The sequence below is a fragment of the Solea solea genome, chromosome 5 (genome assembly GCF_958295425.1).
Source record: "Solea solea chromosome 5, fSolSol10.1, whole genome shotgun sequence".
Taxonomy (NCBI): Eukaryota; Metazoa; Chordata; class Actinopteri; order Pleuronectiformes; family Soleidae; genus Solea; species Solea solea.
This window is the reverse complement of record NC_081138.1, coordinates 17,789,247-17,811,611: the sequence shown is the minus strand read 5'-3', so window position 1 is coordinate 17,811,611 and position 22,365 is coordinate 17,789,247. Positions and strand designations below refer to the sequence as shown.

At 43.0% G+C, this 22,365-nt stretch overlaps 1 protein-coding gene across 2 annotated transcripts; it reads right to left on the bottom strand.

Moving 5' to 3' along the window:
- Positions 1 to 8,712: 8,712 nt before the first annotated feature.
- Positions 8,713 to 21,432, bottom strand: sall1a (spalt-like transcription factor 1a). 2 transcript variants are annotated; one of them, XM_058629453.1, is made up of 3 exons: positions 20,302 to 21,432; positions 11,428 to 14,849; positions 8,713 to 10,419 (listed from the first exon to the last, which is right to left on the bottom strand). In XM_058629453.1, exons 1-3 carry the CDS (start codon positions 20,372 to 20,374, stop codon positions 9,979 to 9,981), a joined length of 3,936 nt encoding a protein of 1,311 aa, XP_058485436.1. In that variant the 5' UTR covers positions 20,375 to 21,432; the 3' UTR covers positions 8,713 to 9,978. The 2 variants fall into 2 exon arrangements, with proteins under 2 accessions (XP_058485436.1, XP_058485437.1); XM_058629454.1 differs by lacking the exon at positions 20,302 to 21,432 and adding an exon at positions 17,555 to 17,799.
- Between the last annotated feature and the right edge of the window lie 933 nt (positions 21,433 to 22,365).

Below are 22,365 nucleotides of genomic sequence, written 5' to 3'. Positions count from 1 at the left end.
ATACTGTAAATATTTTTTTAGGAGTAATTGGTTAAGTCACACTGTGCCAGCGGTGTAGTCTACGTGATACACAGGTATACGCCATATAAAGGGAAACAATTTCCGTATAACCACCAGACAGAAATTGCACTCAAGCTATTTTGTTTTTCCACACATAATGTTTGTCATATTCATTAGAAAACTGCTTCAATATAATGAATAATAAATTCACACCACTTTCTGAAACTACTTCAAAATAAAAGTCAAGTTGCCTTTCACCAGCTAAAGGCTTTTAATGTGAAGATGCATTGAAACTGAAACTGGGTTTACACTTAAAGTAACTTCATGCTCCAGATTCTGAACATTGTCTATTCTCATTTGCTCATTTTGTTTTCTTTCGAGGATGTTGAGGATATGGCGCTGGGGCTGTATGTTGCCTATGTGTGTTATACAGTATACTGACATAGTATACAGTATAGTGTATGTAGAGCCAAGAGCTGGCAGGGATGTTATGGAGTATGACATTTACTCTCTCTCACACACACACACACACACAAACAAACAAACAAGCATTCAAACACACACACAGAGTCACTGTTCCCCATTGTCTCTTGTCGTGCTGGCACCTGTCACTCAGCGGGGTCCTGGAATATGCACCGGGGCCATCAACAGGCATCTGTGTCAATGCCTGACAAACCTCAAGGCACCAGGCTGTAATTGGAACGACTGGCCTAATCCTCAGATCAAGAGAGACCCATTGACAACCTTAGCAGGCGGCAATCCTAACGGAGCCTTATTAGTGGAGCTGGCCTCTTCACTGGGCGCACTGGTGCTGGCCCTAAACGCTGGGGAAGGTGTTCCAGATGTGGAACCTCAGAGTAACTCTTTTGCTACTTTATGGTGCATCTACAGAAGACAGTAGCATGTTTACATCACATATTGACATGGAGACTATAAGCAACAAGCAGGATAAATATGCCCTCAGCTGAATAATAATTAAAAATCATCATCCCTCTCTTTGATATCGTATAATTTATGGTGTACACATATACACTGCTGTAACAGCAGCAGAGTACACCTCACATCACAAGATCAGTATATGCCAGGTTCTGTTTGGCGTGAACACAATTGCAGTTCACCAAGTCAGACTATGCCAGTATCACCTCTTTATTCCTTCAGTCATTGTGTCGCAGGTAACAGCTGCTTCCGTCAGAGGATTAGTTGCAAATACTAAATAAGAATTTGTGAAATCTCTTGGACACGTCCCGCCTTTTTTGTCCTCACCAACGGGGCGAGCACTCATTATTCCGCCTTAAACACTCCTCCAAAAATCACCTTAGTGATTTAGTCTTAGGTGAGCATGCTAGGCTAGTAAAGCCCTGGGGAGTTCAATACATTGTGTAGCAGCAACAAGACTTAACTGATATGTTAAGTGGTACAACACCCTAAATCCAGGCATATAAAGTGATACATCAGCTGTGAAGGATAAACCCAGCAAGACAATCCTCCTGCCTGTACACAGTGCAGTGCATGTAAGGAATCACTCAGACTAACACTGTTTCTATCACTTGCAGCAGACAGCTGGCAGATAGGCTCTTACATACCTTCGGTTTCAGAAGAAATAGCCACAGTGCTCACTTGAAATTGCCCTGTGTCCCTCTCTTTCACCTCCCAGATGGGTAATCTGCTCTGTGATGGAGGGGAGCATGCAGCAGAGGTTGGCTCTGACACCACCTTGGCAGAGGCACAGAGCCTGGCTCCCAATCCCATTGTGAAAAGCCAAGATGCCCAAACCCTCGACACAGTGTTTGGTTTGTGGAGCATATCAGAGGATTTGACATGAACAGATACACGCAGTCAGTACACGGAAGGTATACCATGTTTTCGAGTGAATATATCTTGCTGATAAGATGTCACGGCTCTGCTACAAATGCAGCTTGGATAAACTAGTGGTGGGGAAAGCAAGTGAAACGCACATACAACTATTATATTTCAAAAACAAAAGTGTGCCGCTAAGGCTAAAATGGTCATATTGTATTTCAGTTAGTTACTGCAAATTTAGAGAGCACAAAATGTATGTTTGTGCTAAGTAGTTAAAAAACTTAAGAGCCATTGACTTGCAGAGCATGATATGAGTGTTGCTTTGTGTGTGTGTGTGTGTGTGTGTGTTTGCAGTTCCTGGCTTTTGTAAATGCACTGGGAAGTTCGAGCCGTTCACCCAGGCATGCCTGTGCAGTGTAACCAAGGCTGACTCGGTGACCTCAGACTGTGTGGGCCCTTCAGCAGAAGATGAAGGAGCTTTTTCAGTGACACAGGAACAGGAGGTATCGCCTTCCCTTTGCAGCAGCACTCATTCATGCCAGACACAATGCGTTATTATTGGTTTTGAATTGAAATGTTAATTTTGGGAACTGGGCAAGTGGGCCTAAGAGCTTGCCCTCATTTCTCATTTTTCACTTGGCAGAGGTGGGCTGTTTTCGATGGGGGAGAGTTAACCCTCTACTGTCCTTGCACCACAGCACCTCAGGAAGGACCAGGGGCCTTTATGCACTGTAAGGTGCCAGAGCTTTCAACATTTGAACTTGGATGTTGAACAGTGCTCCATCATCGCCATCATACAGAAGCTGACATGTTTGTGGTGAAGGGAAGTATGTAAGACACACTTCCATAGCCACAGAGCAGCCGTTATTGATTCTGAGGTCATGGAGGAAAAAAAAAAAACAGCTGGTGCTGGTGTGAGATAGGCAGGTCAGCACTCTCTCCAGCCTCACTGAAATGAGTGCATCAGCAGGGCCCGTAGATCTATATGACGGGAATTAAACAGCATAATCAAATTGTTTGCGCAACCATTTAGCATCTCATTCCCCCGCAGCCCTGGGCCAAACTGACCACTGGAGACTGGCCATCCACAGCAGTAACAAAGTAGGGCAATAACTAACAGCGATTAAAGGAATATTGATGGCCTGTGACACACAGCATCCTGAAAAATGCTATTTGGTCAAATAGCAGCAATAATTAAGTATATGAGGGTCAGTCAATTTTATCTGCTGCTTTTATTTGGATCGATTATTTCGTAAACTGGCCAAGCCTCAGAGAGCATTATTGCTGAGTGGGGTGTTGATTTCATAGAGAATGTGCTTTAGTCAAGTCACACACTCAGAGCTCACAGTGAGGAGGAAACAAAGTGTCCATAAACATGCATGGAAGGTATGACTCCGGGTGAATGGGAATGATCCACAGTATCACCGCATCGCATCATCATCATCGCATCTTTGTGATAGGAAAATAAAGTGTCCCTCTGCGTCAACTTTCTTCTGAGATTCTACATGAGCCGTCACAATCAGCACTTTGTTCTGTCCTTTAATTTCGTAACATTATGTTCTTCCAGGAAGCAAAACAAGCAGTCACACACACACACACACACACACACACACAGTAAAGTGGAGTAAAATATTCTCACCGCTCACTGATAAACATTAGCTGAAGGCTAGAAATAATGAGTTGTAGCTGCAAAAAGCCGTGGCGCATTTAATGTGATGCAATGGTTAAAAATAAACCAGGCCATTTAGACTCTGCGAGTTGATTGATTAAACATTAACCTGTTGGATATGGGATATTTCTTATTAATCACAGGTGGCACTGACTTAACTGAGCATGAGGGAGGAGTGTGTGAGAAGAGACACACAGGGAGTAAGTACTACAACACACACACTCACACGCACGCACACACACACACACGCCCTTTTCTACATGTCCATGACATCTTGCAATTGTAACATTTGCCATTTTTGAAGCTTTAATGCAATGAGTGATGCAATTACACACACACACACACGCTCCATATCAAACAGCACATTATGGTGGGAATTGCCATGACCTAATGCATTTCTTATCTTACATTTGATTACACATTTCACTGTTTCCTACAACAAGACGTCCAATGAGAAAACCCCACCTTGACTACAGCAGTGAGGAGTGGGTGGCAGATCTGTAATCCTGACCTGTTAGATGCGCTGTTCAGCCGCACGGAATCCCATAAAGACAGTAGAACAGAGTGTAATCTCTGTCAGCTCGTCTTTGTTTTCCCACAGTCGGAGACTGAGTAGGAGATACTATCACACTTCAATGGCGTCACTGAATATTCAGCCACTGTAGCAGGCCATTTCTTTGATCTAACACTGATGTGGGTGGTCAGTATCCACAGCTACAACAGCCTTCAATTTGTCAGTGCACTGGACCTGCCTCTTAAAATGCTATGATTTTCCCACTGTAACCATGGGTGACTTTTTTGTTCTTTAATGAGGAATATTGACAAAGTAAATTTCCTTTCACCTTGTTTCCCCCCCCCCAGGCCTGATGAATAATGTATGCAGAAGCTGATGGACTGCTTTTAACAAAAAAAACAAAAAAAAAAAACAGAGCTTCAGGGTTGTCGTTGCACATCATCTGTCATTGCGTGATGTGAGTGGCGGTGGTGGCACCGGGGCTTACAGCTGCACACAGGTGCCCTTTTCACTCCCAGGCCGAAAATGACAAATTCAATAAACTCAAGACGCGTCTCTGCGCAGCACCTATGGAATCACGCACACCTGACAAGGGGTTGAAGGGCTTCTTCCTAGTCACTGTGACATCCCGTCTTGATGCCCAATATCAATATCTCTGTCTACAGCCATTGTCGCAGAATATCTTTCCATCTCATAGCAAACTCCGGTGCTCTGAGGAAAGAATTAGAATATGTGTCAGAGGTTGTGGGACTCAAGGAAAGACTGTGATGAGGAAACACTATCTGTGAGATGACATTAACAGAGAGTGTCCCCAAGTCTGTGTGTGTGTGTGTGTGTGTGTGCGTGTGTGTGCGCTTAAGCCCAGAGCAGACAGACCTGTCTAGGGTTACCAACCGTAATTCTGATGGTGAAAGGGCTACAATCAGCCTACTTAATCTCAGAGTAGTTCTTTAAAACCAAAGAAAGACGATCTGTCTCCATTCTACTGTACAAAACAAGGAAACATGTGATTTACCTCAAAATGGAAATGTGCTTTAAATTAAATTTGCCTTAAGGGTCAGTCTGGGCAACCCCGTGACTACAGGTTCCTCCGTGACAACAAAAAAGGTGCTTGTACTCCGTCAAAAGACCCAGCCTCATAAAGCCGCGCTGACCTGAAAGAACAAGCCCGAGACATCAAATTTGAAAGAATTAGCATCACAATGGGCTAAATGTCTCCACTGTAGTAAAAGCCCAGTAAAATGGCCCTGCAATTTCAGCGGTGATGATAAACTGGGGGACATGGATAGCGGGAGCACTGTGCACGAGACAAACCCGCACTGTACATTCATTAGCATCACTGAAGGTTCCTATCGGACGACGAAGAAAACAGACGACTATAGCCGTTCTGCTAGCTTGAGCGCCTTATTAAAGACTTGGTCGGGGAGCCTCAAGTTTGGTGTGTCTGGTCCATGAGGAGCTCACATTAGGGCTCCCACCTGTTTGTCTGGGTACTCCTTCAACACAATAGGTCATGAAACGCAATATGGGCCTGTGCCTCGCTTTCTTACCACACAAAAGGCGAGGAGCGGATGAACTGCAAGATAAATTACGTTGACATTTGGATAGTCTCCATATTGCTGTGCCATAAAAATAAACCATGCAAAGACATAATCTCCAAAGGTCCCCAAAGAGACCAAAGTACAACTTAAATAAAGAACAAACAGGAGCAAAGTGTTTGTTACGGATATTTCCTAGAGGACTTTGATTACTCGTCTGTGATAACTGTGAGAATGTACAGGCCTTCAAAAATCGGACTCCGTGTTTGTACTTACAATCTGGAGGTCTTCCATCCAGCTGTGTACACGCTACATACAGGCTCGATTTTCCACAGGAAACACAATGAGAACCACAGGAGGATAAAACCAGCATGAAATGGCTGGAGAAACATGACAAAGGCAAATTAGTCTGAAGCTCATAGGGGGATAGAATAAATACAATAAGTGCAATTTCAGGCCATATTAGAGTAAATTGAAAGCAGCATCGGCCAGTTAACAACAAAACTTACTAAGCAATGAGAAGCAAATGACATCTTAACACTCAACAGTATTTCACTGTGGATCAAACTTAACATGCACTATTTTTTTTCAGTGTTTTGGTGAAAACTAAAAAAACAGTAGCTCCATCACCTGAACACAACAGTGTGGGCAGGTGTGGCAGCTCGTCCGGGGAAAGTGAACTGTGGCCACTTAAATGAAGCTCACCATTGTTCTCCACAGGTCTTTGATCTCCCAGCAGTGGGCCAGAACCTCAGTGGGGAGTCCAGGCCAGGCCCCAGGCTACAGTTTGTATCGACTCAGGAGGGCTGACAGCACAAGGCGGAAGATGTGTGTGTGTGTGTGTGGTGGCGGGGGGAGTCGGGGAGGCGGGGGGGCTTTGGTCCACCTCCGTTCAGCATCATCTCAACTTGACCCGCACACTGAAGAACTGTGGAGACAGAAATCAGATTTTACTCCCCATGTCACTGCTGTTCAACTGTGAAGGAGCAGTTTACTAGTTTGTTTCACTCCTGCTCCTTGCTTCTTTTTAGTTCTTCATATGCACACGAAGAATAAACATTTCACTTTGAGCACATATAAAACCAACAACAACAACAACAAAAAATAATCTTCTCATATTGGAAACGCTTTTTCACACAACACACAAATCAGAATAAGTAAGAATGAAAATATGTCGTTCCAAAACTTCCATCTTCTCTCGGCTCACACTGGAAACAAATGTTCTTATTTTTGCAGTGTGGCAGCTGTGCATACAGCCCTTACTTAAGGCCAACCCTTTAATGAACCTTCAAGTGTACAGTAAGTGGACAGGAGTGGCTTGCCGCTAAAGAGAGTAATGTTTCTTTGCTGATGATTCCCATCCTCCCCAGACACTGCAGCAAGAGGCAATGAAGCCATTTAGCCCAGACAAGAGAACAAAAATAACTACAGTGCCAAAATCAAACGACATTACGCAAAACACGGAGAAATAAATCCACATACTGTACGTCAGTGTCTGAATGGAGCCGCGTATGCATATTGCCTGTGAGTGTGTTCTGCAATATTGCAGTGTTTGTGTCTGTGTTCCCTGAAAAGACTTGTCTTTCATTGTGAGAGTGTAGCTGCAGTAAGCTGCGGATGAGACTCACAGCCACACAACAATAAATAGTGACAGAGAGCAGGGCAGGCCGGTACAGCCCCTCTCAGTCTGCAGCGATTGTGTTTCAGCGTGTTCGCCCCAACTCTTCCTGTGGAGCTCTGTGTTGTGGAGCAAAAAGCCACTGCTGGGAGCCACAGTGGAAGAGATCAATTGTACACATTCCTGCCACCTGAGATTCAAGTGTTGCTGTAATACTGCACAGCTCAATCGATACTTAGACGAGGAGCCGCCTGGGAAGAACCCAGTGCAAAGCTTAGTGGTGGGACCAGTCACACAAGATAAAGCATGTATTTACTCTGTTTATTTCTGTCTCACACTTGTGAATCGTCCGCATGAAATATAACTTCTTCTCTTCTCTATACTGTATGTACGCAAATGTACCTTTTAGTCATTTTATGTTGGTTTTATTTTATATATAATACATTGCATTGTATAAAATCAGAATGCCATTTATTACATTGCTGCGTACATTATTGAATCATAATTTGATAAAACATCAATGTTTTAAAAATATAATTATAGCTTAAATAATAATAATAATAATAATAATAATAGCTTTTATTTTTACATATAATCATTCGTGTGGGGCTTGTGTGTGGTGCAGTTTTTATTTTTCTCTCTGTCCTCTGAAGGAATCTCTGTCTCAGGAGCCGATGCGCTGCACAAACACATGCTCAGCCGAACAGATGTGAGTGTTAAAAAGAAAACAGGCACTGTAGGCAAGGATCATTTAGCGTCGATGTCTTGAAATATAAAACGTAAATATTGGGCATTTCGGCTCGGAGGAGAGGAGAGGAGAAAAGAGAGAGCGCCCAGGACGCTGCGCAGAAATTAACAGATCCTGTATTGCAGGATGTGCAACGATGTGTTAAATTAAATGCAGCTGTTGAAACACAAAAGGGGAGATTTTTTTTTTCTTCAGTTTGAATAAAAAAGAGAGAGAGAGAGAGAGGCGAATGCCTTCAAAGGTTTTATCCGGATAAGCGTGCGCTCGTTTTGACAACTTATTTCGGAAATTTGAGTTAATATTAATTACACCGTTGTCTTAAATGAAACGTTAAATTTCAATGTGGAAAATGATCAAGACATAAAATACCGACACCATCACCGGGTTTCTTTCGTTCTTCTTAAATCGTGTCTGCTGAAATTATTTGTGATTTAAAAAAAAAATATGTTGATTTCCCTCTGCTGCGATTTATTTTGTTTTATTTTTTTTGTGATAATTTAAATTTAATGAACGTGTGAATAAACGATGACGAGAATCATCCGTTTCCCCGCACCCGAAGCCTCGAAACAACCCGAGCGACACGTAAAACAAGTCAAACTTGAATGATTTGCAATGAACGAGCTCCAAGTGAGAGCGACTGCATCTTCCTCCGTGCGTTCACACGCTGCATGGCGACCTAATGAGCACAACATTCATTCAAAGGCACAAACGTTATTTTACTTTGATTGGCTTAAAAACAACCAACGATTGCTTGGTGTGTCTGTTACACATTTTAATTATATTTATAAGAAATGAAGGAATAAAAGCACACAGACACAACAGTGGTTCTTTTGGAAAACTGATGTATTTGATTATTGGAGTAAAGAATTACAGTATCTTAGTTGTTAGTAGGTATTAAAGTGTAGAGAAACTGGACCCATAAAGATCTTCCAACTTTCCAAGAAAGTGCATGTAACAGTCCAAAGGTTTTCAAACCCAATATATATTTATATTTATAAAAACACTATCATTTTGTCTTCTGGCCGTGACGGACTCCTCTTGTGTGAGATATATGTACATTTTTGTTTGTTTTTTTCTGACAGGGGGGGTTTGTATTTCCACATCTGAATGAATTTACAGGAGCTTCAACACTATAACGTTGCACTTGTTGTCATTGTGGATGCTGGGACATAGCAGCAATGTGGAGATCCAGCTGAGAAACTAAAGGAGAATCCTGCTCTTTTGATTGGCTGTCTCAGTTGCAAAGAAAAAACACAAGGAAATAGGCCAGACCGAATGTTCCCCTTTTCAGCAACTGTCTTGCTTTCAACAACACCACAAATACGAGCCACAAAAAAAAGAGAAATAGATTGAAGGAAAAATATGGAAGTAAACAAAATATACAAAGTACAATACACAGAAACAGTAACAACAAAACAAGTTAACACTAAATAAACCCTTGAAATATAGCAAACTTCAATGTTTTGTCTTCCTTAAATAAAAATAAAATTTGGAAAGAGAGGAACTACAGCATCTTTCAGTCCCTTGCCTGAATTTCATGGTTTCATGTTGACGAGGGGGGGGGAGGGGGGGTGCATGAAAACACAGATGTTAGACCATCTACAGAAGATCAGTGTACATTATTTACAGCAAAACCGTTCGCTTATTACAGGGCTAATGCATCACATGAACATCGACAGTTCGGTTATAGCTACTACAGACAGAAAATAACTTAATGCCAAGGTAAGGTCATCTACCCAGTTATTCTAAGTTTCAAAAGCACATTTTTAAGCACCCATACATACCCATTCTGGCTTTAAACAAAGAAAAACCTAACTGTTAATGCTTCCACTTGGTTTCAAGCAAGGTTATAATCACTAATAAATAAGCTCCTTAAAACTATAACATGTACATTGTACAAAAAAAGCAAGTTGTCTTCACACTTGTGTTCGTAAAGATTCAATGGTGAGCAAACCAGTTCAGTTGATTTTGTCCCTGTCTTGTTCTCTTTCTTTTCTTCTTCTTCTTCTCTGTGTGTCTACATATGTATACAGTATGCCAGTGGGCATCTTCATGTGTCTGTGTGTGTGTGTGCAGCTCGGGACATACACTCTAATTGGTGACAATTTCTTTATTGTCTTCAATGAACCGCGTAAAACGGAAGTGAGCCCCGTTCTCTGTGTTGGCCATTTTCTCCAGACCAGCAAGGGCAGCGTTGGGCTCCATGCTGTGTAGTTTGTCTAGGCTGCCTGTTAGGCCACCGATGGGAGAGCTACCGCCATTTCCCATACCACCTGACATCGGAGGGAGGCCTCCATTCTGGATGACAGAGATTTCATTTGTCTTCATCGCAAGGCCGTTAGAGAAAGCTGCAGCATATTGGTTCCAGAAACCGGCTGGGTCCCCATTGCTCGCCCTTGATACCATGTCCTTCTGGAAGATCTCAGGAAACTTGAGTGAGTTGGTACCCAGGAAGGCCATTGGCCCATCCACAGAGAGCCTGCGGCCTCGTCTGGCAGGAGCACTGTTCCACATGTGTGTGCCCATGTGAACCTACATAGGGAGAGACGGGGAATAAAAGGGAGGGAGGAGAGGGAGACAGAGCAATGAGAGGGATGAAAATTAGAGATGTTTACAAACTTGGCCACAAGAGCTGCACATGAGATGATGCAATGGAAAAAAAATAATAATGCTCAACTCTGAATTAAAACAGATTCACACCCTCAGAGCAGCAGACAATTTAGTTGCCTGTGCCGTGTGAGGTACCAGCACAGTGAAAACATCTTATTTTGGCAATACTAATACATGACAAAGGGACCACAGGGCCTGGGGGAGCTAACCAATTACAACGCTCTGCCCAGTAACGCATGTGAAATTTCACCTCTGCCAAAACTCAGTCAGCGACAAAGACATTTTTGTCTGCTTCATTATTCTTGAACGACGAATCGCAATGAATGCATTTCATATAAAAACTATGACAAAAACAGTTGAGAGATGATTCCAACATTTATGTTTAACTTTAACTTAAAAACACAAAACATCTCTCTGTGAGACCGAGAGCCACAACTGGATTTATTAGAAGCTTTCAAAAATGAACATGTATCCCAAATTTCTTACTAGGGTTAAAGATCAACCCACTTTACGTAACCAGATTATCCAAACGTTTCTGAAGATCAGTGTAATGATTTAAAAAAGACTGTGACGTTTTTCACAGAACTGGATATGGATAAAATATACAGATTAAAAGGGCTCAGTGATCACTGTGATGATATTTAATTCTGTGCCGTGGATCATTCTTTGCTGACCACATTCTGGATGTGCTGCCAATAATAATATTAGCTGTGTGATTCAGCCTTTCCACTAAGGTCATTTTTCTCACAGTGCTGGTCCTTCAATGAATCATGTAACAATTCCAACCTATTGATGCCTAATGCACTTACACACCATATAAAACTAAATAGCAGCTCTGAGACTCATTTTTCACAAACACTCTCACGCACAAACTTTTAGGAATTAGGATTTTCTTTTTTTTTTTAGGTATGGGAGGGTTTCAACATTTACCTTGAGGTTTCCTTTGGTGGTGAAAGCCCGACCACAGATACTGCAGGCAAAGGGTTTCTCCCCTGTATGTGTTCTCTCATGGATCTGTAGAGCACTGGCAGAGGAAAAACACTTCCCACAGGTGTGGCAGAAGTGTTGCTTGGGAGTCCTGCGTGGTGGAGCACCAGCAGAAAGCACTGGGGAAGAGGAGGCAGATGATGTGACCAAACCAGGGGGCATGTCCTTGTCTGGGTGGAAGCCATGGAGGAAGCCATTGACTTCAGGTTTGTTAAGAGAGCCAACGGAGAGCAGGGAAGGGGTCGGACTGGAGGACAGGCTGGTGTTTGATGGCTCAAAGAGCTGTGAGGGCAGGTCTCTCATTTGATGGGTTAGCATGTGCTGCTTGAGGTTGCCCTTGGTGGAAAAACCCCTGTTACAGGCCGTGCAAATAAATGGTCGTTCTTTGGTATGGCTTCGATAATGAATGTCCAAGGCACTCTGACAAGCAAATGTCTTCCCACAGATGTCACAGGATGTGTTCTTGATGATGTTACGCTCACGGAAGGGGAATATCATGCCCACAGGGTCTTTTGAGGGATTGACAGATGTCAGGTCCAGGGCTCCGATGTTGGAGGGATAAGAGTGCACAGGGCTTGCATTTATGTGCTCTAAGGACAAGGCCCTATGTTGCCTTTCTTCGAGGCTGGGGGATTTGTGTAATTGTGGCTGCATGCTAGTGGGGGATGGCGCCTGCATGGAGGAGGTAGATTCTGACACAGCTGGGCTCCCGGCGCTTTGGCTTTCAACATCCCCTCCCAGTGATGAGGAGTCATTGGTGAGGCAGTCCCCCTCAACTAAGCCATTTGCTGTCGCCTTCAAGTGGCTGACTTGAAACTCTCCTGTTCCATTGTTGTGAGCATTCTCTTGGCCATTTTTCTCTTCGGCCTCATGGAAAACCATTTCATGTGGAGCTGGGGAGTTACACAGACTGTCATGAGAAGCATCAGCTGACCTGGGTGTGTCAGGTACACTGCTATATGGGCCTTCCTCCATTCCTTCCTCCATTCCTTCCATATTGTCATCAGAGAAGTTATCCAGATCATCAAAGTTTCTCTCCTCAAATGAGCCAGTGTCAGAAGCCATGGACTCTGGATAACTCTCCGGCAGAGGGGTGTTGGGGATCTGCCCACCCATGTGCATACGAATGTGCTGCTGTAGAACCACAGCGTTTGTGAACTTCTTCTGGCAGATAGGACAGGAGTGTTGAACTCTAAGAGGAGGCATGGCCCTATGAACGCTGTAGTGGGTTTTAAGATTCCCCTTGGTGGTAAAAGCCCTGCCACAGATTTTACACTTAAAGGGCCTTTCCCCTGTATGAGTGCGGTAGTGCATTTTCAGAGCACTTTGGCAGCTCAGCACCCGGTGACAGATGACACATTCGTTTGGATCTGTCACCTTTCTGTCAATGTTCTCCACGAGCTGCTGTAGCTTGGATGTCTCTGAACCTTGGAGAGGCTCCAGTATGCCTCCAAAGGGGAACTTAGCCTTGAAATGATCAGACATTAGTGGCATGAGTGGGTTGGTCATCATGGGCGGGCTGTTGGATGTTGTGTACTCAGCTGTATGCTCTGAAGCAGAGCTCACATTTGTTATGAAGCCTGAGCAGTGGCTGCCTTCTTCAGTTTTCCCATTTGAGGTAGGCAGAATTGCACCTTCACCCTCTTCAAACACATGGTCATTACTTTTAGCTGAAGGCTCAGCGGCACCTGAGTCTTTCTTTGCAGTAACAGGAGGGCTAGTTATGGCTATCGAATGGTCTTCCTTTTTGATGAAATGTGGAAGGCTCGGCATGGTTGGTGGCAGCAGCATGCCAACTGAGGAAGTCAGAGTGGGCAAAACAGGTTTGCTGTCCAGCCAGCTGGTGACGGGTTTCTCAGGGGGCAGAGACATGCCATATGGAATGCCAGTGCTTGTTGGTATGTTGTCTAAATGCTCAGGAACAGGGTAAGGGTTCATCTGGATGTGTGGGTATTTTTCTTTATGACGCTGGAAATGCACCTTTAGGTTACCACGGGTGGAGAAGCGGTTGCCACAGATATTACACTTATATGGTCTCTCGCCAGTGTGGGAGCGCAGGTGGATTTGCAAGGCACTGTCACTCCCAAACACCTTGCCACAAAACCTGCACTTATGCTTGAAAAAAGCCTCATCAGAACTGCTCTTCTGTTCAAATGAAGTGACATTTGGTGGCTTGCCTTTCCTCTGCTGGGACAAAGATGCTAAAGAGTTTAGGTCCTCTACAGTAGTGCCCACACTTGGCAGAGAACTGGAGAATATGGGGTTTCCAGGTGGGGGCTGAGGTAGAAGGGGATTCACTGCAGAGCTTAGCAAGCTACCTATTCCAAATGATGGTGTGGATGACTTAGGTAGTGAGGAGTTGCTTAGCTGAGAGTGGAGACTACTCATATGACTCGGTCTTTTGTCAGAGGGCTGGGTATTGACTGTCGATGGCCCCAGAGTGCTAATGCTTTGAGATGTCTCACTGGTGCTTGGGTTGGACTGAGGTAGCTGTGCCGCTGCAGCCAGCTGCTTTAGGCTGTTAATACTGGCTGACTGACTAGCCAGGTTTTGCGCTAGGCCTGCGGCTGCAGCCAGCTGTTGGGAGAGATGCGAGCTGAGTGTGGTCAGAGGGCTGGCAGCAGGCCCCACTGTGCCTGGAGCAGAGGTTGGGGGCGCCTGCATCTCTGGAGCCTGGGAGGCCAGTAGCAGTATCTGATGGCGAATCTGCTCAATAAGCTGCAGTTGGTGTATCTGCTGCTGTTGCAGGGCTAGTAGTTGCTCCATCAGAGCTGGCACTGCCACCCTGGGGCCCCCAGTGGAGCGGGCTTCTTGTGAGAACTGGGCCACAGCCACTTTGGTGCTCTGAAGATTTTCTATTATGACATTGCTGTTGATCATGGAGAAGTTACCCAGCTCAGTGAGGTTACTAAGCTGAGGTAGAGGGGCAGAGATGGCTGAAGTACCAACTGCAGGACCGGCGGTGGCCCTGCCACCATTGCTACTGACTGTGTTGATAGGGCTTCCACTCTCTGTATGACTGCCTTCCTCCTCATGACCACTGCTCATTCCGGAAATGTCCACATCCATGGATTCGTCTTGTTCAAGGGGGTTACGCTCCAAAAGATCACTGCACTCTGTTTGATCAGTGTTATTAGCTGTGTCATTCATCTGGTCGTCAGGATTATGGGGAGGAGACCCAGGCGAGAAAGTTCCGGTGGGGGAGGCAGGATTTTCATTTACTATCAGAACTAACTGATTCTTAGTGCAATTCTTCTGGTGTACCTCAAGATCCGATAGTTCAAAGAACTCAGCACAACATCTGTTACAGACGTGGGCGTCTGACTCCATGCAGGGGGGGTCCTCTGAGCAAAGTTCTGTGTCCCCTGAAAAAGAGGAAACAGAGGATTAGTGATTAGAAATGTTTTGCAGCTGAAGAAGCAGCTTTATCTCCTCAAATTCCATTGTTGTTAATCTTAAGTTAATCAGTTTTACACTTATCCCCTTGATGTGTTCACAAAAACAACGATCGAAAGGCAACAATAAGCCAAAAGAAATGTGAAAAGGCCTTATTCAATGCAGTGGCCTCTTGAGCATGATAAGAATGGATACAAAATCAATGGAAACTACTCAAATATTGCTTAAAAGTGATCTTTGAAGGTGTAAACCTGGGTCTCATCAGCACAACCAAAGGTAATCATTTTCTCCAGATAATCCATCAAAATACAGAATAGAGTGAAGTGAGGACATTGGTCTTAATGAAATTTCATAGAAAGACATTGATTTCCTATATTCCATGTCCTTCAAAGTCTACTTGTCCACTCGGCGTAAATCAAGCATTTGAAGGACTTATTAGACTTTCAATTTGCTGTCAACTTTGCTCATTTTCAGCCAACTATGGACATCTTGGACAGGTTATCTATGTCACTAAACTAATTTGTATCCACTCAGGCTGCAATCACAGGGAGACATGAACAACAAAGCCTGTGGCATTCAGACTGTTAACGCACAAAACACAAGCAAAGCAAAAGAGCAAAAAAGGAGTTAAGAAATAAAGATTGGATTCTTTAGTATTTATAATATTGCGTTATTAATTTAATCTGCCATCCAATAAAAGACTGAAACAAAATGCTGTAAAAAAAAAAAGAGAGAGAAAAAAATAATGAATTCTCTGAACGCCAAACTATAATAACTACAAAAAGAACACTGTTCCTGTAAAGCAAAAGAAAAAAAAAAAGATCAAAACTAGGGTAGGCCACGATGACATATCATCACAAAACTTTTCAAAAGCTGATAAACTGGACATTCCAGGTCACAGAACACGCAGTACAGAAACTCCTGTGGTCACTGTGATGACAACTTAAAAGCAATGACCACTTTCCAAATGCACACAGAAACAGGTTTTTGAATTTTCCATTTTTATACACTGGACGAGTCAGGGAGTAAAAAAAAGCAAGACGACACCCTGCCCCCAGAGTCACTGCTATGTTCTAGACTTTCCTTATTCCTTTTCCTCTTTGTCACACTAAAATCTCACTGTTTAACATACAAGTTGATTTACAAATTGCATTTCTCTATGAATCCTATTCATTGTGGCTCTGGCCCCTCAACACTTTCATCAGGGCCAAGAATTCATTTGCAAATGAAACCTAGAGAAGTGCTGCCCTGCCCCACAGAGAGACAGGATGCCTTCCCATTGTTCGCGCAGCATGGGAGCGGCGGGGATCGTCGGCACAGCCTGGCCCTGCTCATCTCAGTCGACTCAAAGCAGATCCTGTTTAATTCAGGGATTATCTCCCTCAATGTTTCTGGACTCAGAGACATCAGATAACGCAAAGTTGCCATGACAGTAAACCCTGACCCTCACACCACCAAACCATGCAAACAGGGAGGACTAAACTTTAATGATAACTTTTATGTTAAATGCTCTTCCACACACCCACCCACCTACCAGCAACCCAGGTAGTCTTTTTTTTTTTTTTCTCTAAAGTACCAGTGTGTAAAATCTGACAATTAAATAAACTACATTATTTTTTCTTTTCTCAAGGCTGACTGTACACAAATGAATGAGAAGAAAATCTACAATGAGCGGGATTTAAAAAAAAAAAGCCATACAAAAGAGAAAAGAAAAAGAAAAACTTTCGACTGACAAACTTCTGAAATATGTTGAATTAATAATTTAATAAAATATGTGTATGTGTGTGTGTGTGTGTGTGTGTGTTCTTGTGTGCTCATGTCCATACAAGAAAATGTGCTCCAAGTAATGCATAAACTATTAAATAAATAATATTAAAAATGAATTAATTAAAACTTTCATTTATCCACAGGGCCTGAGTGTGTTTCTATAATTTGACAATATATTGCCGCACTGATTTTTCAAAAAGTCTAAAATCAAAAGATTGAAAAAAATACGTATATAAATATTTTACATGCAACTTTTTCTTTTTTTTTTACTAAACTTCCAATAAAATATATAATTATCAAAGAGAGAAATAGAAAGCAGGTTGCATGTGTCACTATTATTTTTTATAGTTATTATGAATTTCATCACAACTGTGTCATGCAGCTGTGGACAGTCTCTCCTTCACCCACTCAATCATAACTTCGGACTACGACAGAAGACGGATTCAAATCGCGCATTTTCGGCTGCTGTGAAAAATGCAAGCAATATTTCCAATGTTCACACAGCTACGGTATTGCTTCACAAACTGTGCAGTCTACACCATCATTTGCTTCACCTGACCACGAATACGGACCGAACTTAAATAAATGCATGTCTGAAAATCCACTGCCCACATCAGACTAGTACAGCACACAGCGCAGATTAGCCTTGATTCCCAAAATAGCAAGGATCAACTGTGAATTAAAATCAAGATAATGTCAAGCCCAGTATGAAGATGGAGTCTGTAAAACTTCCATAGACTTTCTATCAAAAGCACAGTGTAAGCAGTGCGCAGGGCTCAAAGGCTTCAGGAGAGACAAAGAGCATAGAACGGAGCCCCAAAGACATTGACCAAAGTTTGAATGTGAGATACAAGAAAGCAAGGATTAGACAAAAGAAAGTTGACGGAAAGCTTTAAGAAGATCCTACGTTATTTCGTTTCTGCGGGGGGGCCTCTGTGAGCTTCTTGACACTTGTAACTTCAGGAGGATTTCTGCTCATATCGTCTCCAGCCCTCAGGTCTCATCCCACTGAACACTAGATGGGGTTCCACTAAGCTGCCGTGGTCCAGGACAAGACTCCAATCTCAGAAGCTCTGCCCGGTGACATGCTTAGAGCTTAAGGGGAGGGAAAAAGGCACAGCAAGTCCTTCAAGCTACACCTGGACTCGCACCACATAAACACTGGCGTAATGACAAGCGAGTGCACTCTGTGTTTGTAGGGAACAACAGAGCAAAAGGGGGCCGCCCTGCCTATCTCCCCTCAAGGAGGGCCACTCTGATAGGGTGAAAGGGGATGGCCACAACATTGATAAGGCCTCACACACACACAAACACACACACTTGAATAAAAAGCAGAGGCCTTGCTGGGCCGCCTGCAGCTCTGATCAGCAGGGTCAATGGCGTGGTGGAGAGAAACACACTGGGCTCTGAACTCTCATCACCTCTACATAGAGCAACACTGGCAAAGGTTAAAACAGCTCAACATCCCACCCTCTGTGGCTCACGCTCCGACTTCCCAGTAACTACAGCCCTCAGCATCACTGGTATTCACTCACTTACACATACAATGACTTTCTGTTTCTCACTTCCGCCTATCGCACAACTCTCCCGAAGCAACACAGCAGCACTGTCTCAGCGAAAAAACCCTGAATCCTAAACACAAACACGTCCCCACCTTTGCAATTACACACACACACACAAGACACTTACACCAATTCTAAAAAGTTCTGCACACAATTGGAATATTTTCAATCTGCCGTCTGCCTGGGTTAGTGACAAAAGTATCTCTTCATTAAGTTTATTAGATTTAAGGGAAAATGCTGGGGAAAAAACAAACAAACAGATCCGCTCTAAGGAAATTGGTTGTGCACTATTCATCAAATTCCAAAAAAAAAAAAAACACCAAAACAAAATAAAACTAAAATCATGTGAAATGGGCAGATAATACTATGTCAAGCATGACCTTCCCCTGAATGAAACAAGTGTTTATTTCAAATGACTTCTCAGGGCAGTGCTGAACACACTGTGGCTTTACCAATATTTATTTTACCCATTACAAATGTAAAGGCCTCATCCTCTTGAAGGATGAACACATTGTGTTATTATTTGTATTTTTTTATGTACATCTCATATTTCTATTTTTATTATGATTATTATTAAACATGAAATATTTTTGTGTCAAGTTATAAATTGGTAACACTTCACAACCGACTACAGAGAGGCCTCTATTTGGTAAAAAATAATATAGATTTCTTTTTAACATCACATCGAAATTAAACAATTATTTTTCAGTTCATGAGTCCTTATCAGAAACGTACACACAACAACGCAACGACCTGTTACGAAATTTATCTCACCTTACAATCAAACCCTAAGGTGTTTTTTTTCTCTCCCCCTTTTACTTTTATTTTCTTTATATAAGAAAACGTGCTAATTCAAACGAGACTTGACTGGCTTTCACTGGCCTTCGTGAGAACACCAGTGCAGAATCCAGGATTTCCATTTCTCAATGGCACTTTGTATGAAGTGATTTTTTTATTTTAGGCACCGATAAAACAGTCATTTTCACGTTAACAAAAACAAAACACACGTATTTTTTTCTTTACAGCAGGCGGAAGGGCGCGTGTTTGGTGAAACGATTATCTAACGCTTATTTTAGAGAAAACACATTTCATATGTGTTCATTCAGATTTCGGAAAAGCACGTTATTTTGTAATGAAAGAGTGGCGCTATGTGTGTGTGAGTGTGTGTGTGTGTGTGTGTGAGTGTGAGAGAGTAACACTTGACTTCGCTTTGCTGCTTTTTGAACAAAGTTGTACACACACACACACACACACACACACACACACAAGTGTAAACGATGAAGAGACACTTCAGGATTTGTTGTATGTCCATTTGCTTCTCGTGGGGAACTTTGTCCTTCATTTATCAAACTTAAAGCCTCACACTTCATTTTGGGTCGAAACAGGCTTTAACTTTATATTTTCTTATTTCATCTATAAAACATTTAAGCGTTGCACGACTTTCTAACGTAGATGTTAAAAAAATAAACAAGAAAATATTGGGTTCGGGCGATTCTGGAACCAAGAGGAGTCGCGGCAGGAAAGTGAGGTCGGTTGTTGACGCACCGAGACCATCCGCTCAAGGCGGCGAACCCTCGGAGAGAAGCACCAACTATAAGCCGCTTACTAACTTTAACAGAGTTTCGACGCCGCTTTAAAACACACTGTAATGGCAAAAGAAAGGATGTCTTGAAAGTTGTAAAACTTTCAGCACACACACACACGCAGAGTAAACCCGAAGGAAAAACGCGCATTTTACGTTATGGATAACGTTGAATTAATTCATTTTCTTTCCTGTTTGAGATTCTGTAAACCAGGTGAAAATCTGGAGTGAGAGACAAAACTAAACTGCTTCAAAATCTTATTTGAACTAAACAAAAAAAAGAAAAGAAGAATATCCTGAAGTTTTCTTAAAAGTACACACACACTCTTAAAAAAAAGATGGAATTAAAAAAGAGAGAAAAGAAAGGAAAGACTAAAAGTGTAAAGTCCGACTTCAAGTGGAACCTTCAACTTGTTTGGCTTCAAATGCAACAAAAATACACGGAGGAAAAGTGTGTGAAAGAGACGGTGCACGGATGAGAGGAGGCGATACGAGGCGACTTGGACTCACCATTGTGTTCCGATAAAGGCAGATGAGGGTCGGATTGGAAGTGTTGCGGCTTCGCTTGTTTCCTCCGCGACATGCTGGCTGGCACATCAGCGAGCAGAGAATAAAAAAATTACTACAAAACGGTCTCAAAAATTACGTAAAACGAGTCCATCCACCGCGCATGTGCCCCGTTATGATTATCAATAATGCTCTGCGATTAATCATACGGGGGCTTCTTTGAAAGGCGATTGGCACCTCGCCAGCCCCCCTCCTATTCAAATGAAGTCTCTTTAATCAATTAGCTCCTGATTTGCTGGGGACTCTTGTCTCTCTCTCAGCTCCCACCCAATGAGTTGATCCGTACGGGAAAGAAAGGCTGGGTTTTCCAAACTCCCGTTAGACACGATTTAACCTCTTCTGTTAGCCAAGTCAAAGCTTATCTCGACTACTACAGGGGAATGTCAGCATGTCGAGTCCATGCCCGCGACACCGTCTTTCAGTCTATCACATTAATCAAGCAGCGATCACAGTTTTGTCTTTGCTCCTCTTTGCTGGCTTTTCCTCCTCCTGTAGATGTGGACTGACCGGACCGCTCGCAACTCAAAGCTCCGCCATCTCCGGCCAACTTTCTTCTCTCTTCAACTCGGTAGTCCGTCCTCCGATCGTTGTGATTCAGCGGTCGTGGTGCTGCTGCTGCTGCGCGCGGCACTTCAGTCTCTGAAGAGTTTCGAGCGAAGCTCTCGGTGCGCTGTGGCGCTGCGTCGCGCGAGCATGTTCCGTGCGTAAATGGCACCGGTGCGCGTTTCCCAAAAGTCCCCAGTGTGATCCGAAGTCCCGATCAGTTTCATTAGATTATTATTAGTAGAGAGGGGGGTTTAGTTACTAACACGTTTTCATCGCACACTGCATTCCGCGAATAAACAAACTTTGAGGGCCCGTGCGGCACTGGGACAAATGTGGAGCCCGGCCCATCGAGGGTCTGATTGGTCACCGGGCTATTCAGTCATGATGCCATTCACCTCCACCTCCTCCAGCTCTCCCTCCCTTCTCGTCATGTCTCTCTCTCTCTCTCCCCCTTCCTCCCTCCCTCTCTCTCTCTCATTACGCACAGCAGATCCCAACGCTTTGTGTTCAGTGTGATCCGTGGCACAGACAGCGGAAAGAAGTCTGTCCATCCGAATAGGGATAAATAAAGCTCTCATTTTCTCTCTGAAACACTTTGTTTTTGGACGAATTACACTCATCATCAGTGTCATGTGAACCCTGACACCATACATGTACCTGTTATAACAAGAAGTTACTTAAAGATGGCCATATCGTCAACATCCAGTTGATATCTGTGTACATTAATAACTGCTTCATATTCTTATCAAAAGTTGGATGCTTTTCAGACAGTTTGAAATATTTTAATTTCTGCAAATGGAAGTTTTTAAAGGCGGTGATTATTGAGCAACATAACAAAAAAAAAACAACCTGTGCCTTAATACACCATGTAAATAATGACTTGTATGTGGTGATTATTATTATTATTATTTTTATTATCAGTATTATGTGCTTAAATAATGCACTAACGGGAATGCGTCTTCAGTGGGGGCTGTTTTAAGAGGGGCAAGATGTCCCAGCGGAGCCTCGTGTGAGTCGAGTAGATTTATTACGTGAAAAAGATAAACGAAGCTCTCAGTCGGGCTGATTTTGAGAAATGAAGATAATAATGTTACTATAGGTGATGCCTCGGATGCCATTATTTTTCACTGAATATTTAAAGAGCAGCTGCGGGCTAGATGGATCTGGTCCTCTCTTGTGTCAGCTATCTTTTAGTTTCGACTAGCCCTACTATTTACTTATTCATGAAAAAGGGAAAGAGCAGGAGGAAAAATCAGATACTTCTGATGGCTCTGAGTGATCTGCTTTATCAATGCGTCAATTCTGCCAAAAATAATTTAACAATTACACACCATATGTATATATATATATATATATATATATATATATATATGCTGTATATCAAGATGTGTTCAGAGTGACAAAAGCAATGCAAGAACAAGTGATTGTTAATAAGGGAAAGCATGTGTTACATGTATGTGT